Source organism: Mustela nivalis, assembly GCF_964662115.1.
Source record: "Mustela nivalis genome assembly, chromosome: 15".
NCBI classification, from domain to species: domain Eukaryota; kingdom Metazoa; phylum Chordata; class Mammalia; order Carnivora; family Mustelidae; genus Mustela; species Mustela nivalis.
The window spans coordinates 21,722,866-21,740,725 of NC_139034.1; the positions used below are offsets into that span (position 1 = coordinate 21,722,866).

Below are 17,860 nucleotides of genomic sequence, written 5' to 3' on the forward strand. Positions count from 1 at the left end.
CTTGTAGTTCCTTCTCCTTTAATTTACTGCAGTTCTTACTCAATTTCGTTCTGTTTAACAATATACAAATATTTATTTAAGTCTATCTTTCCTTTGCCCTAAGCTTCATGATAATATGGACATTTCTATTCCAACAGAGACAAAACACTGCAAACAGAAGTATGATTACTGGGCAAAAAATGTATGGGCTACAGGGGCAGAAAAAGAATTTGAAATAGGTACCCAATAACTGACCACTGCTACTGATAATAAAAGCAGAACAAGAAATGTCTGTCTGAACTAAAACCATGTCAAATATGGTTGGAATTAAAAAAAAAAAAAAAAGTTACAATTCTGTAATACAAAGAAATAAAGGGCTGGAAAGCACATACCTGCTCCCCTGGCTGTTGAGGACTAGAAGTTGTAGGTTGCTGAGGCTGCTGTGGTGTAAACTGAGAGAGCTGCTGTTGCTGCTGCTGCAGAGTGTTAAAAATGAGTGAACCACCTGGAAGCTTTAAAGAAGGACCAATTAGCTCATTTCACATTTTTTTTTAAGGTTTTTTTTTTTGTGTGTGTGTGTGAAATTTTTAAATTTCACAGAGAGAGACTGTGAGAGAGGGAATACAAGCAGGGTAGTGGGAGAGGGAGAAGCAGGCCTCCTATGGAACAGGAAGCCTGATGTGGGGCTTGATCCCAGGACTCTGGGATCATGACCCGAGCTGAAGGCAGACGCTGAATCGACTGAACCACCCAGGCACCCAAAACTTTATTTCATAAACACTTTCAGAAGATTCACTATGTATCAGGCATTCTTCTGTGGATTGAGGAAACAGATGAACAAAAACCAAACCAAACCAATACCCCTGCCCTTTAAAAATATGTATTTAAAAGCAATTTTTAATCACTATTACTTTAGACTCTCACACAGGTAAGTAATCTCAAACACCTATGATTTTGCTTAATAATTAGCCATCCAAATATACATACTGCTTTTACTCTTCTTACACATCAATATAAAACAGCATTAAATGCATTACAAAGTATAAACAAGAAACTAGTGATATGTATATGTATATTAATGTATATATGTGTATATGTATATTAATATATGTATATGTATATTAAGAAAACTTCTCTAGTTTGTTCTAGCTTAACCAAAACCCACATATGCATTAATTTTTATATAACACAGTAAGGAATTCTAAAGCTGTAATGGAAGTACATTAGATAGCCATATTTTTAGTTTAGAGGTATTAACTTGCTGTTTTGTCATTCTGTACCTAAACTGCTACAAAAAAACCCCAAACAAAAAACCCAAATACTTTTTTAAAGCATCCAGAAAACTCCATGTTAAATATTAAAACTATGGTTTTCAAATGTGTGAGGAAGTAAATGGTCTTCCCTTTATTCTATAAGGGTTATACCCTTATAGAGGGTTTATAGAGGTTACACCCTTACAGAATAAAGGGAAGACCATTTACTTCCTAATGCATTTAAGCTATAGTAATCTCCCTTCATGCATGGTTTTGCTTTCCCTGGTTTCAGTTACTACAGTCAAACGAAGTCCAGAAGCAGATGATCTTCCTGACATGGTCAGGTCAAGAGGAGCCTAACACTACATCACAACACCTATGTCATTCACCTCACTTCATATCAACTAGGAATTTTATCATCTCACAGTACAAGAAGGGTAAATATAGTACCCTGTACTTGAGAAACCGTAGTTACAAAACTTCTATTACAGTATACTTATTATCACTGTTCTATTTTATTATTGTTAATCTCTTACTATGTCTAATTCACAAATAAACTTCACTGAAGGTATTGTGAAAAACAGAAATGACTGATTAGAGTCAGGAAGCTCAATATCAATTATACGAAAACTGTCAATTACAGATCCTAACAAAAGAATCCTCAACAGGAGAAAAAATCTTAAGTGACAGGCCCCGGCAGGGAAAGAGGTACACTGCATTTCCAACAAGAAATCAGCCATCCCTATGAGAAGCTGTCATCAGCTTCTCATCACCTGAACTCTTGCTTTTCTCCAAAGCACTTCATTCAAAATAACCTTCTCCACTTCTTCCTCCTCCATCATAAAATAACATTCCCCTCTTTCGTTTGTTGAACTTCCCTATGGTTTTGTTACAGCTTATTTGGCCCAAAAAGCAATTCTCTGTTATTCCCAAATAAAACCATTTTGCTCGTAAAATAACTTGAGTTTTATTTTTAAGGTTAACAGTATGTATGTAGAGGAAAAAACAGTATATACAGGGTTTTGGTTCTATCCATGTTTTAGGCATCTGGGGGTCTTGAAAATGCATCTTCCTGGGATAATAGGGGACTACTGTAGAAGCACTTTGAAGTCATTAAGAAGTCCAAGCAAATAAAAATAAATACCCAACTACAGAACTCTTAGATCTGCGTAGCCAAAAAAAAAAAAAAAAAAGGGTGTCCTCAAGTCACTATCTCTAAACCTCATTGTAGGAAAATTTGGATTTAGCATAGGTCAACTGTTCCTTCCTCAATCAGTTAAGATAATAAATGCAGCAAAATGTAAGTAACTTAAATGTAGCCTTACTCATTATAATTAGTACTATTAAGGAATTCTACTCCTTTCCAAGAGCAATATGCAAATTAGTTGGCTAAATAAACCAGTATGATCTGTGGTCTGCTGATACTACAAGTAGACTGTGCTGTGATTACATTCCATAAATACAGACACTATTTGCATTTTGTGTAAGAAATTTTTTTTTTTTTTTTAAGTTTTGGCTTGAAATATACTTCCTGATTTGTTATTCCTAAAAACCAGGTTGAGTTGATTTGTCTGGTACTGTTCCTTTTTTAAATTTTACTTATTTGACAGAGAGAGAGAGCATGCACACAAGCAGGGGGAGCAGTAGGCAGAGGGGAAGGGAAAAGCAGGTTCCCTGCTTAGCAGGTCTGAAATGGAGCTAGATCTCTGGACGCTGGAATCATAGCCTGGGCCTAAAACAGATGCTTAATGGACTGAGCTACCCAGGTGCTCCTGTCTGATACTGTTATATCCTAATAATCCAAAGCTCTGCCATTTTGTGTCCAGACATTCATGTCTACCTTTTCTAAAAGTTCTCTGTAGACAAACCCATCCATTTTCCAATGTGGTAGCTTTATACTGGAACTCATCCTTAAATTAAAGGACCTAGCATAACACCCAGAATATTTTAAGTTCACAACGTGTACTAAATTCTCCATTTTCAATCTCTTTTTATATCCTGACACTGCTAACATGTAAGTATGCCTCATCATTAGACACAGACTGTAATCTGACAAACATTGTATGAGTGACTGTTAGGTGCTTGGAATAGTGCTATGAAATCATATTCTGCTTTGGAAAAGAACACTTAACTATTTTTAAAATCTTTCTATAATCAACAGTAATACGTATAATACATACATAAAATGTCTACTGAAAGAGGAATTATTTTCTAAGTATATCTCTTATTTCTATTGTAGGCAAGTGTAGTCCTTGGTAGTTGTTAATTCTCCCCACTGAACAGCTAGTGCTTGATTAGGCAGGGTGCTAGAGCCAGTGAGTGTGATATGCAGGATACAGATTCTTTCTCTTTTGTCCACTTTCCTCGTGATCACACAAAGCAATAATTAACCACACCCTTAGAAGATTTCAAACAGACTTCAACATTTCAAATGCTTATATGATCAGATATACACCATTAAAAAAAGATATCAAGCATAAAAACTTCAATCAAAAGCAGTATATCATATTTACCTGGAGTAGATTTAAGGGCCTGAGATTTGAAGTATTTTTTAAACCAAATGGAACACCTGTTAAATAAAACTCATGGTTACAAGTGAGAATTAAAATGTTATTACACTTCAAAATATTTTATACTTTAGTATCTATAAATATGTTTTAAGTACTTTCTACACAGATGCAGTTATTTTTCCTATACTTTTAGAAAAAAAACAAAAAAAAATCATCAATACCTATTAACACTAAGATCTTATTCAAAGATAAGGAGCACCAGATACACATTTTATAAGCATAACTCAAAGATACTGCGGGTACCATTCCAGACCACTGCAATAAAGTGAGTACTGCAAAAAAGCACGTCAAATGAATTCTGATTTCCCAGAGAATATGTTTATACTATACTGCAGTGTATTAAATGTGCAATAGCATTATGTCTGAAAACACAATGTACAAACCTTAATTAAAATATTTTGTTAAAAAATACATGAACTGAATTTTCAATGTGTCACAATCACTGATCACAGAGGACTATGAAAAATGAATATGAAAAAATCGGAAATAGTTCAAGAATTACCAAAATGTGATACAGAGATAATGAAAGGAGGAAAAGCTACTGCAAAAATGTCAACCAAGAGCCTTGCTTGATGCAGGATTGCTACAAACCTTCAATTTGTAGAAGAACATGCATTATCTTCGAAGTGCAATAAAGCCTGTATTCTATTATTTCAGAAATGATTATCTCTTTTACCGCTATTTTGACTGTGGCTAGAGAAAGTAATCAGGAAGTATGCAGACACCATGAATATAATAAAACTGACACTCTTGTGCAAATGCATTTCAGGTATGGACATCTATTTAAATTTCTCAGTGCTAAGTAGTATATACAATAATCCCATCTCTGAGAACCCATGTGCTGTTTGCTATTTTTTCAAGTACTAATAGTAATAATAATAATGTTAACACTGAATTTTGTCAGAACCGATCAGGAAACAATGCTGTTATTTCTGAACTTAATCCCCCAAATCTGTGATGCAACACAGAGCACATAAAGCATGGACTGGCCTTGTGGGCCACACATGGCCTCTGTGGCATGTTCTTCCTCTCCACTGTTTTTTAAACAAATTTATTATTTTATTTTTTTAAAAGATTTTATTTATTTGACAGAGAGAGATCACAAGTAGGCAGAGAGGCAGGCAGGGGAGGGGCGGGGGAAGCAGGCTCCCTGCTGAGCAGAGAGCCCTATGCAATGGGAGGCAAGGCTCCATCCCAGGACCCTGGGATCATGACCAGAGCTGCAGGAAACCTTTAAACATATAACCATTCACGTAGTTTGCGGACCATGGTTTCAAAATATGTGCATATTTTGCCAACAAAATATACCAATTTGAGCACTAATTAAAATGTATTTAGTCCTCTCAGCAGGTCATAGCATTATAAAAAGATAAAAGGCAGAACATTCACAGGTTACATATCAAAGCCTTATAATAAGAAACTGAAGAAGCATAATCACATTAAAATATTATAGTATTGATATATCCCCATCAGGAAAAATTCTCATGAAAAGATATGACATTACTTCCTTTACTCATTTATTTATTTTTAAAGACTTTATTTGACAGAGAGACAGAGAGAGAGAACAAGGTGGGGGAGGGGGAGAGGGAGAGGCAGATTCCCCACTGAGCAGGGAGGATCCCAGGACCCTCAGATCATGGCCTGAGCAGAAGGCAGACACTTAACCAACTGAGCCACCTAGGCACCCCCAAAATTCTTTTAAAAATTAATGTCATCTATCAAATGCTTATTGCTTATCAAAGGCACTTTCTTTTTTTTTTTTTTTAAAGATTTTATTTATTTATTTGACAGAGATCACAAGTAGGCAGAGAGGCAGGCAGAGAGAGAGAGGAGGAAGCAGGCTCCCTGCTGAGCAGAGAGCCCAATGTGGGACTCGATCCCAGGACCCTGAGATCATGACCTGAGCCGAAGGCAGTGGCTTAACCCACTGAGCCACCCAGGCACCCTCAAAGGCACTTTCAAATCACTTCACTAACATCTAAGTGCCATCTGAAATTAGATATTTTTATTCCCATTTTAGAACAAATGAAACTGAGGTCAAGGGAGAAATATTATGTGACTTCTTTTAGGCCCCACAGTGACCATCTGTAGCCACATGTAACTAATTGGTAGAAGTAAATATAAGCATCCTAAATTCAACACACGATTCCATTTTGAGAGTTTCTGCCACTAACATTTATGAACATTAAAATGAGATCACAGCAATATGTTACTTGTTTAAATTATACTCTTTGGGTTTGACTTCTTATAACTCAGAAGTTTTTTGATAAATATTTCTTACTTTGTCAAGTTTGCTTTTCCCTATGTTTTTTTCTCAGCAATCTAAGAAATTGGATTATTCCAAGATATTAAAAAAACATTATTTTAAACAGCATTAAAAAATAGCACACATTGTTAGAACTGTTTTCCAGTACATGTAACAGTAATTCCTATTGCACTAAAACTATTATTGTTTATGATGAGGACAGTAAATTTTTTTGAATGCTTATTACATCTCAGGCAGTTTAAAGTACATGATTTGTATTTACTCATTCAACCTTCACAGCTATGAGGCAAAGCATTATTCTCCCTCATTTTATTAACAAAGAAAGTGAGGTGACTTTCCTGTGATTATTCAGTAGTTGTACAACTACGATTCAAACTTAGGCAGTCCGGTTCCAGAGCCCAGGCTTTTTACTGCCATTCTATGTTGCCTTTCTCACACAACCTATGTTTCCAAAATGTATTTCTTTTACCTGGAATTGGAGGACTACACTGACAGCAAGGCTATCAAAATTATTATTTTGGAAGGCAGATATAAGTTGCAGAAACTTACCAAGTTTCTTCATAAAATGGCTAAATGGTTTTTAAGTACCAGAACTTCAAGGGCTTTTTAAATGAAATACCTAGGACATAATGCTTCAAGAAATAAGAATGTTAAATGTACATAATATGCTTAAAATGACATTTTTATATTAGCATGTACTTTAATTTTTTAGAGATTATTATTTCCAATATTCTGACCTGCTTGAGAAGCTGCCTGCATTGCACCGGGCAATGCATTTGGTAGCAGACCGCCTGAGGGGAGAAGGCCACTCAGGTTTATTCCTGCAGGAGTTATGGCACCAGTGTTACAGCCCAGCATAGGATTTGAACCACTCATCAAAGCCTGAGCTCCACTGTGGGAGAATAAGACAAAGCATTAATACTTGCACTACGAGAGAAAATTTCAGTCACATATTAATTCCCTGGACTAAAAAACGAACAGAAATATTAATTCCCTGGACTAACCATACATAATTAAGTATTTCAGTCTTAAATCAGTTTTGGGGGCTCTGTTTCATTTTTATGCTAGACAGTAAGATTACCTAAAATTAATTACTGTATATTTATCAATGTTTAAGATATAATTTGAAAAAGAGTAAAAGCATTAATGAAGGGATTAAAAGATGGTAACACTGAGGATAAACAAGAAAATCTATACTGCTGTCACTGTGAAATAGTATCAGGTTAGTGCATATAATACATATAGTACCTAAAATTAAAACCTAAATTAAAAGATATTTGAGATAGTTTCTATCCATATCTGAACTATTTTTCAGTTTCAGAAATATGCAATTTATTAATTTCACAAGTAAAAATTTATTTGAGAATATCTTAAAACACACACATACAGACCCCCCCCCCCAAAAAACAAAACAAAAAAACCCACCAAAATCAGGGCATCAATGCAAACTTACCAAACAGAGCCCACAACATTGATGAAGTTAAGTCCAGCAGAGTTTGCCATGACCTGGGTGGCCGTGGTTCCTGTAGTTATGGATGTTACCATGGTGGAAAGAGGAATGGTCGTTACAGGCATTGCCTGGCTCAGAGACCTTTGCTGCTGAGCAAATTGAGTTAACAAAGTGGGCTGAGGGGTGAAGCCTGAATCTTGGGGAGTAGGGGTGGCTGAAGGGGTAATAGGAGTTGAGCTCTGAGCATCAGGAGGGTGTGGGGTCGATGAAGGGGTTGGTGTAGGAGTAGATGGCTTAGGAGTTCCAGATCCTGCTCATTGAGAAAAATAAAAATTGCTAGTTTGTTATAAATGGCCAGTCCTTTTTAAAATAAGGTTAATGGAATCTTACTTAGCACTGACAATTTGTTCCAGTTTTTTTTTAAGCAGTTAACTGCAAGTGTTAATTTCTACACATGATACATGAGTGTTGCTACACTCAATTACAATTAAGGATGCAGTATATCACCTAAAAATTCCATCAGATATGCTATTACAGTAACAGTAAAAATATACATTTGTATACTACCACAATACCCATTTAAAAGTTAATTTCCTACATGCTACCTTTGGCCTAAAAAGTTTAAGAGGAATTCAAATTAATTTTCATTATTTACGATTTCACTAATTTAGAACTTCATTTAAAAATATTGCTTATTTTCTCTAACAGTCTGAGATAAACTCTGAACATAGTTAATAAATTACATATGGTTAACAATCATATTTGGCACCTAAATGTACATGTTTAATTCCTAACACATCAAGTTTATCCTGACAAACAAATTTACAAAACACAATAATAAAGCAAATATTTGATAGATAATACTGCATCTTTAACAGTAACTGTGTACTTCTGTTTAAATGTAAGAATGTATAGAAAATCTGTTGTGAATGAAGTATGCACAGTTTATCAACTTTTTAAAAAAAAACAAAAACAAAAAACAAAAAAATAAAACCAAAAGCTCTTGAGGTGTTTTCTTTTTTAGCTTTCATGTCCTGCAGAAAGAAAGGAAAGAAATGTGAATGTCCAGAAGCTGTCACTCAACCCTTACTTAAAGTAACAACTGTGTGCAGTAGATTAACATAATCCATACCCACAACATAAGAAGTGTGAATAAGACTTCCAGGAAATTTATAAATTTTTCTTTGTGCAAAACAAGAAGGCAGAAAAATTACACCTTTTGAGCTATCAAGATGAAGATGTTTATATCTAAGGCAAAGACCACCCTATCACTGTGCAGTGTACTAAAACTTTCAGCACACTTTAGTTATCTATAAAAAAATCTAAAAAACTGGAATGCTTTTTTGCAAATTGATACCTAAATATCTCAGAAAACTCTAATTTGAAGAAATTCTTCCAAATGAATGCTAGAGTTCTTGCATAAGTTTTCTTGATGTTAAAAAAAATATTTAGTAGTAAAAATTACATTTTAATATTTTCAGAATAATGCCTTATGATTATTACCACATTTTAGTAACTGGTTACAATTTTTAAGAGTGTAGGAGTGTTTTTGAAAGATCGGCTTTCAGTTTATTTTATCACCACCTTGGAATTAGTTGGTTTCTTACATATACAAAGATAGGACTGCAGCAACAACTCTTATATGACATTTTTTTTTCTTATCAGCTACATAGTTTACATAAAATGTAACAACATGATCCCTAGTGAACACTGGAATAAAAAATATTTTGGAATCTTATTGCCATATTTAACAAGATTATTTAAGGAGATGTGTAGGTTGTAAATCTACAAGGTATACACACAGTGCATACATAGATACAGAAAAACAAATACAATTACAATAAACACATAATACATACAATTAACAAGAGATTCCCCTGAAGCTTCTCAAAAGTTATACATTTTGGGTACATAGTACATTCAGATTTCAGTATTTCACTGGTCAAAAGAAAATAGCTGTTTTAAGAAACACTAATGCAAAAAGCTAATGAAAAGCTAATGAAGAATTTAAGTTATAACTCACTTTGTGATGAGCTGGCAGGTGACAGGGCAGCTGGAGAAAGCATGCTAACTTGATTGAGATCCACAGATGACTTCCGAGAAAGACTTGGCGGCTTGGAAGCAGGTGGAGGAGTTGGAGATTTAAGAAAGCTGCTAGCCTGCTGTGGTGTAAAATAGTTACCTAGAAGAATATAAAAAAGTTATTTCCTATACTTATAATTCCAAATTCTGTGAATTAAGTAAGCCATAATATTTGTATAGTTTTAAAAATAGATTATGACTGTACCATGTATTTTACTCCAAATGACAGAAACCAAAGTGTACCTGAAGAACTATTTCCTGAGCTTGAGGGAAGTTTGATGGGTGGAGGTCGATGTTTTACTCCTTTTCCCAATACTGAAGACTGAACTGACACAGTCTCCGGTTGCTAAGAAACAGGGACATTAAACATGCTTATTAAAATTAAGCTCAAATTAAAAACTCATAAATTAGTACCACTATAGCATCTAGATGAGAACATGGGACTTTAAAACTCTGAAAAGTACTCTTAGTGTGATAGGCTGGGTGTTACAGATGTTCAAAAAATATGTAATTTCACCTAAGAAGATTCATGACATTATAGTATATATAAAGCTTCATGAAGGAAAGATTTCTAAGTAACAGGGTGGGGTGAAAGTTTGACAGAAAAGAGCAAAAAGGTAAACTGAAGGCAAAGCTTCTACTCTTAAATCTTTCCAGGGAAAAGAATAAACTGTTGAAGTCAGGTGATTAGTATACACAGGTGTTCATTATACTTTACTTTCTACCTTTGTGTAGAGAGAAACTTGAAAGTTTCCATTACAGAAAGTTAAATATTAAACAATACCCCCATCCCTCAAAAAAACAATCTTTAACATTTCTTAGATTCCTTAAGAAACAATTAGGCAAAAAAAAGTAATCAAACACACTTCTGTTTCTTTTCCTGGAGAAAGCTGACTCAAGCTGGCTGAGCCACTGGAGCTGTGTGACATTTTGACTGGACATTTGGCTTCATTCTGGACCAATTCCTGGTACTGATTGACTACCCTAGAATATTAGGAGTAAGTGAGTAAGGATTAGGTAACTGTTCTAAACATAAATTTATAGAAAATAAATAATAACAGTTAATAAAAGAATTTCCATCAAAATTAACACAAAAATTCAAACTAAATAATTTAGGTTCATGCCAATTCTTCTAATCTTTTCAATGACAAACTAATGCTCAAAACATTTTGCTAATAAACAATCTAAAGATAAACATAAAGTATCCTCCCTTTAATACAGAAATTACAGGGATTATTTAACCAAGAAGCAGCCGAAGAAATTACCCACTGACTTTCACTTACATTCTGATTAAAGTACTACTTAGAGATTGTCTTCCTTAGCTACCATAGATGTATGTATGCTTTCTTATTTAAAATACACTGTATTTTTTGGGCGCCTGGGTGGTTCAGTGGGTTAAGCCGCTGCCTTCGGCTCAGGTCATGATCTCAGAGTCCTGGGATCGAGTCCCGCATCGGGCTCTCTGCTCAGCAGAGAGCCTGCTTCCCTCTCTCTCTCTCTGCCTGCCTCTCCATCTACTTGTGATTTCTTTCTGTCAAATAAATAAATAAAATCTTTAAAAAAAATAAATAAATAAATAAAAAAAAAAAATAAAATACACTGTATTTTAAACCATTATTCTTGTGTTATATTCTCAATTCTATAAAAAACACTAGTAATATTTAAAGTATAACTAAAATCAAAGTTGTGACTCTTAGTGGAGTACTCTCTATCCTATAAAAGTAAAGTTTTACATATTCATCCCGATTAAAGATAAAGACACAAGTATTTTTACCTCTCAGCATCAGTCTTTGATCCAATAATAAACCTGAAATGTTTAAAAGAGAGAAAAATATTATGTTAAGAGTTATCTTAAGGAGTGCTGGGATTACTTTTGAAGGTTTCCATATTTTAGTGACTGCAGTTTTATAAAATAAGTCAAACTACAAAGATATTGTAAAAAAAACTTTTAAAAATACATTTAAACTTATGAAGCAGTGACCAAGTTTTGCATGCATTATAAAATATCCTGTGAATAATTTGGCTGATTTAATTTAAGGGAGATGTATTTTGGCATAAAACTTATGTATCAAAACAAAATCTGGGCTCAGAGTTACCAAGTACTATACATCCTTACAAGTGTCTGCCCTACAGCAAAACTCACTGAACTACTGTGTGCAAGGCCTTTGGCCTTCCTCTCACTTTAATCTTTGATTTTTGAAGTCATTAATAATGTCTACAGAGTAGATATTAGAATATATTTTAGACAAGGAAGGTAGTTTATTGCCAATTCAATAAAATGGCTTTACCAAGTCTTTTTAAAGAATTTGACATTTATATGATTTCTTAACAGATTAAAATAGTGAATTTGTTTATTTTTTAATTACCAATTTGAATGATCATCTGTGGAGGAGCTGAAATATAAAATGTAAAAAAAGAAAAAACTTGGTTAATGCAGCTCAAACTTTAACTTCAAAGTTATTAACGCAAGTAATTTATGAATATGGAAGAATGACTGGAAGTAACAAAACATGCAGCATTTTTGCAGCAAGTCCCTGATGTAAAGGCAAAAAATTAAATTCTCTTGTTAGATCTAATCAGTTGGCTTTTGAACTGTTTTTTTTTTTTTTTAAATGAGAAAAAAACCCATATATTATCTTATGTTTGAGAAAGGTTCATAATTTAAAATAATCAACATATGTCTTAAGGGGAAGATTTTTAAAGACACAGGTAATCAAAACATCTCATCTATGTAGTATTCAACAATAGAAACTCCTAATGTAAAAAAATTACCTAATGATTCTTTGACTGAAACTATTTCTTCCCATTGACTTTTACTTAGATATTGGTGAGGCTGGTCTTTAAAAATCCATTTCTACTATTGTTTCACTTAGTATCGTGTTAAGGAAAGACTTTATAAAAAATTTAACACAGTCCTGGCCCCTGCTTTTTTTGTTGAGCTCCTCTTTGTAGTTTCTTCTTTTTGAAACACCATCAACTTGATTGAAGAACAAAACAAATAATCAAGCAATAAAAACAAAACTAAATACTGTTACCTTGTAGTAACTTATAGTCTGTAAGTTTTAGAAGATCAAATATGTGTGTATGTGTATTTTCTTTTAGAGCCAGTAACTATATTATGCACTGAGTCTTTATTCTTAAATGCAGTGCTGTAATACCAAGCACCTTTAACAGTTTCATTTATAGTAAACTTGCTATCTCAGAAACACTTCAAGTTCCTGCTCACAGGTTGAAGTCAAAAGTGTCAACACATAAATATAACAAGAAGGATATATCCTTCAAAATAGGTATGAAAATAATTATACCTTAGGTTTTTAAAAAGATTATTTTAACTCCTGGACAACATGGTAACTGTAATTTACTTTTGTCTGCTGACAAATCTAATTAGAGTCCTTAAATAACAAATGAATCCCAAAAGGGAAATTTTTATTTACTAATTGTTCATCAGTAGCTGCTAGATAAATTCGGATGCCTAATTTTCTCAATTACATGTGTTTAACAGAACTCACTGAGATGGAGACATCTGGCTGTCATTTTCTTCATCTTCTTTACATGGCTGTATTTTACCATAGTATAGTGGATCACCAAGTGACTGCAAAATGGTGAGCTTTGTTTTCTGATACTGATTACCAGCTTCACATTCAAATACATAATCATCTTTTACATCCTATAAAAGAACATCCAGATAATTATCTTTTTCAGTAAATAATCAAAGTGAACAAACAACACACTAACTTGCTTCTGGCAACAGAAGACACATTACATTTTGACTACAGACCTGTTTAAAACCATCAAAGAGAATAAAGCCCAGGATTCTCTTTTATATAGCAGTATAAGAATGAGGGTCCAATGAGGTAGTTAACCAAGCCCAAGTGAAATGTGGCCCAATATTTCACAATTTGTGGCCAAACTGGATATACTGGACATATGAATATAAATACTAAATATTAAAGGGGTAAAACTTTTGAAGACAGATCTACTTCTATTTATCACATACAAGAAATATTACTGCACTTAGAGAAAACTTATATATAACATTTCAAATCATCTTTAGAATAACTTACTAATTAGAAACAGAAAACCAATCAGAACCACCAATATGCAACTGAAACAGAAGTAAAAATTCAGTTACATATTACGAATGCCCTAAACCATACTTTATGAAAAACAAAACTAAACAACTGTTTTTTAATTCACCTAACCCCCAGGATATCCTTTAAATTAAAAAAAAAAAAATCCTAAAAGTAAAGTCACTTTATGTTTAATAAATTCAGAAACAGTCTCATCAGAAAGAAGACTGCAAGGATGGACTTACATGGGCTGGCCAGACTGTTGGTTGTGAGTCATCAGATTTGATGGATTTTTCCACTTTAGCATATTTCTCTACCTAAGCAATCAAATCAAGAGACAGCAGATGTAATGGAATCAATACTGTGACCAAAGAGAAAAGCCCAAGTAACTCAACAATACAATATAGCTTCAAGCACAAAAATTATCGAATTGCTAAAATCACCAACTATGCTTAATATAAAAGTCTCCTGATACAATCGTCTGACCAATTGGCTTTAAAAACAAAATTAGGGGCGCCTGGGTGGCTCAGTGGGTTAAGCCACTGCCTTCGGCTCAGGTCATGATCTCAGGGTCCTGGGATCGAGTCCCGCATCGGGCTCTCTGCTCAGCAGGGAGCCTGCTTCCTCCTCTCTCTCTCTGCCTACTTGTAATCTCTCTGTCAAATAAATTAAAAAAAAATCGTAAAAAAAAAAATAAAAAAAATAAAAACAAAATTAGAATCCCCTTTGTCATTAAAAAAGTTAATAAACAGCTGTTTTTGTTGTTGTTGTTTAAACAGCTGTTTTTTTTTTTTTTTGACAGTGCCTCTTCTTTTTGTCCCATAAGTTGATACTACATTTGTCCTTTGGGAAAGTTTGAATGTCACAGACATCATCAGGACCAAAATCTTCTCCTTTGGCTGGGTTTTTAAACCACTTATTTATTTGCTTATTTGAGAGAGAGAGAGGAAGAAGAGGGAGAAGCAGGCTCCCCACAGAGCTGGGATCCTGTTGTGGAGCTCAATCCCAAGATCCCAGGATCATGACTGGAGCTGAAGGCAGATGCTTCACCAACTGAGCCACCCTGATGCTCCCTATGGCTGGGTTTCAGTGGAACAAAAGTTCTCTTGTGATAGGTGGGACAAAACTGGTACTGGGGTCCACAGCCTACATTTGAGAAGCAAAATACTAATACAAAGTTTCTCAGTCTGAGTTGATCAGAAGAAGAATCTAGAATGCCAAGTAAATGTAGAGAAAATTGGAAAAAGACTAGGTAAGTTATATTAAAGTTGACAAAATTTTTATGAACTTTTTCCATTTTCTAATCAGGCATGGATTATATATTTTGTATTATCTCTTACCAGCCTGTGTGAATCAAGTATTCTCATCTTCCTGGTAACCGTGACCTTAAGATAAATCACGCTCACCTGGGAACTGGGTAAAAATTCAGATTACCATGTCTTTTCCCTGGAGAGCTGACTAAATTAGAAGGTCTGAAGTGGGACGTGAAATCTACATTTACCTGGTATTCTAGATTCTTCTGATCTACTCAGACTGAGAAACTTTATATCAGCATTTTGCTACTCAAATGTAGGCTATGGACCCCAGAACCATGCAACCTGAGAACCTGGAAAAATTATAGCATCTCAGGTTCTAGCTCAGACTTGCTGAATTAGAACTTCTGCAAACCAAAGTAATTAGGATATACATTAAAGTTTGAGAAGCACTGCTTTAGATACCCAGTCACCATCCAAAGCTAAATCCCACCCTTTGATATTTACACTAACATCTCTTCTCAAGCTGCATTCCTCTGGAAACATGTAAGTTATCAAAAAATAATGTGGCTTATACTCCTTTTAAGTCATATATATCGTGTACTTCTGAAGGCTTTGGTTTTGTGCTTTTCAGAAACTTTTAATCTCAGGAAATAAGAATAGTACATGTGCTAGCCTAGTACATGTGCTAGCCCATGTGCTAGCTATCCAAGGATGCAGAAGAAAAGCAAACATCTGTTAAAATAACTAACCAATTATAAAAACTTGAGTGAAAAACAGAAAGGAACACAGGAGAAATAGGAAAGTAAAAGAAATATGGGACAAGTCATCAAAGTATCTCTTTTATTTATTTATTTAAAAGATTTTTACTTATTTATTTGACAGACAGAGATCACTAGTAGGCAGAGAGGCAGGCAGAGGGTGGGGGGGGGGATGCAGGCTCCCTGCTGAGCAGAGAGCCCGATGCGATGCAGGGGCTCAATCCCAGGACCCTGGGATCATGCCCTGAGCTGAAGGCAGAGGCTTTAACCCACTGAGCCACCCAGGCGTCCCCTCTTTTATGTTTTTGATTGTTTATATCTCATGAATATTATGGATGAGCAGAAAACAAAATCTGAAGTTCTTAATCCTGGCCACTGCTCCACTATTGTGAATTTTTACATTTAACTAATTTCAGAAAAGAATTACCAGGAAGTTATAATGATATATTATGAAAAAAAGAACATATTCTATACATATTATGTAATAATGTACCATCTTTTTCCATTTCAAAATTCTCTTATTGTTCCTAAACACAGACCTTTTATAGCAATATACAGAGGTATTAAAGTGTTGTAATTTTATACAAGTTAATGTGAAAGAATGTTTTAAAATATTTTAAAAATAAGCAATTGATTTAAAAAAAAAACTGTTTTTAAAACAAGTGAGTCTCTGTTTTCCCTGAATATAAGCTGTTATTAGTTAAATTTAGGAACTTTGTACGAAAATAAAAATTCATGCAATTCATGAACTGACTTACATCCACTTCAGAAGGTATGGCCAAGTTACAGGGACTTTGCTTCCACATATCTACACACTGAAAATTAAAATCAGTATTAATATGCTGAAAATTCAAAATGAGCCAAGTTTTTGGCATAATAGTAAGCTTCATTTAAAAAACACATACTTACATTTCCTGCTTTAGATATCTTGAGGTCATAATGTTGACCTGCTTTTCTTTCCTTCCTTTTTTGTAAGAAATCAAGTAATTTTAGCTGTGGAGGAGGTGGACAGTGAGAAAGATCCTGTTGCCGATTCAGAGAGGACCTGGAATACCTCTTGAAACATCTGAAATATTAAGAGAGTGAACTAAACAAAAGAAACTCAGAATAAATCTTGATTCAGTCAGTAAACATTATGTATGTCAATCACAAATATCTGTAGAACACCACCGCTTGCCAAGCAAAGTCCCAGGGACTGAAAAAACAAAAATGAACAAGACAAACAAAATTCCTATTACTTGGAGCTGATAGTCAAGAAGGGAAAACAGGCATTCACAAGTAAACAGGTAAGATCATTTCAAAGAGCACTGATTAGTAGGAGAAAAAACAAAACAGGGTACTGTGGTGAGTCAGTGATAGGGCAGAATTAGGTAAAAGGAAGGAAGGACTGGACTCTGAAGAAATGCTGTGTGAGCTGAGCAATGAACGGCATGAAAGAAGTGGCTATGAGATCAGGGAGGGTGCCTGGGTGCTCCAGTGGTTGGGCATCTGCCTTTGGCTTGGGTCATGATCTCAGGGTCGTAGGATCAAGCCCCAAGTTGGGCTTCCTGCTTGGTGAGGAATCTGCTTTTTCCTCCCCCTTTGCCCCCTACCCCTCATGCTCTCTCTCAAATAAATAAATAAAATCTTAAAAAAAAAAAAAAAAGAGAGAGAGAGAGAAAAGAAAAGAAAGATCAGGGAATGAATATTTGAAGCACAGAGAAGAATTTAAAATTAAGAATTAAAAACTTAAAATTTGTTTTTAGAAACAGAAAATAGGTGTGATTAGAGCACAAGGGTCCACATAATAGATGAGGTCAGAGAGTAAGAAAGGAGCTTTACAGATTAATGGTAATGTGTTTAGATTTAATGTAAAATAGGGGGAAGCCTTAGGGAAATTTAAGCAAGTAGTGGCATAGTCTCCTTTGACATTTTTAAAAGATTTTTCCAGTTTGCTTATGTAGCAAATAGATCAAAAGGGAGCAAACACAGCAGCAGGAAGATCAAACAGGAATTTACAAAAGAAGTCAAGATGAAGATGATGATGACTTTAACAATGATTTAGCAGTGGGCATGGAGATGTGGAGAGATACAAAGAGATTTTATAGGGCTGCTGACAGATCTTATATGAACTTACTTCACTATTTCCGAAACTTTGCCTTTTCCTCAGCATATATTGTTTACATAGTAAATTGAG

The 17,860-nt window shown here is 34.5% G+C and overlaps 1 protein-coding gene across 50 annotated transcripts in view; it reads right to left on the reverse strand.

The window, feature by feature from the left end:
* Window positions 1–17,860, reverse strand: part of SUPT20H (SPT20 homolog, SAGA complex component) — a 42,033-nt gene that overhangs the window by 4,901 nt on the left and 19,272 nt on the right. For 12 of the 50 annotated variants that reach the window (XM_082700427.1, XM_082700430.1, XM_082700418.1 and 9 more), the window contains exons 11-23: window positions 16,594–16,750; window positions 16,443–16,499; window positions 13,916–13,987; window positions 13,110–13,267; window positions 11,967–11,993; window positions 11,375–11,407; window positions 10,467–10,584; window positions 9,844–9,946; window positions 9,542–9,700; window positions 7,522–7,591; window positions 6,806–6,960; window positions 3,746–3,801; window positions 372–491 (exon numbers count right to left, since the gene is read on the reverse strand). In XM_082700427.1, the coding sequence (XP_082556553.1) occupies window positions 372–491; window positions 3,746–3,801; window positions 6,806–6,960; window positions 7,522–7,591; window positions 9,542–9,700; window positions 9,844–9,946; window positions 10,467–10,584; window positions 11,375–11,407; window positions 11,967–11,993; window positions 13,110–13,267; window positions 13,916–13,987; window positions 16,443–16,499; window positions 16,594–16,750 (1,285 nt within the window). Of the gene's footprint in view, window positions 1–371; window positions 492–3,745; window positions 3,802–6,805; window positions 6,961–7,521; window positions 8,553–9,541; window positions 9,701–9,843; window positions 9,947–10,466; window positions 10,585–11,374; window positions 11,408–11,966; window positions 11,994–13,109; window positions 13,268–13,915; window positions 13,988–16,442; window positions 16,500–16,593; window positions 16,751–17,860 lie in introns of all 50 variants that reach the window. The other 38 variants (XM_082700408.1, XM_082700415.1, XM_082700411.1 and 35 more) reach the window with 4 other exon arrangements.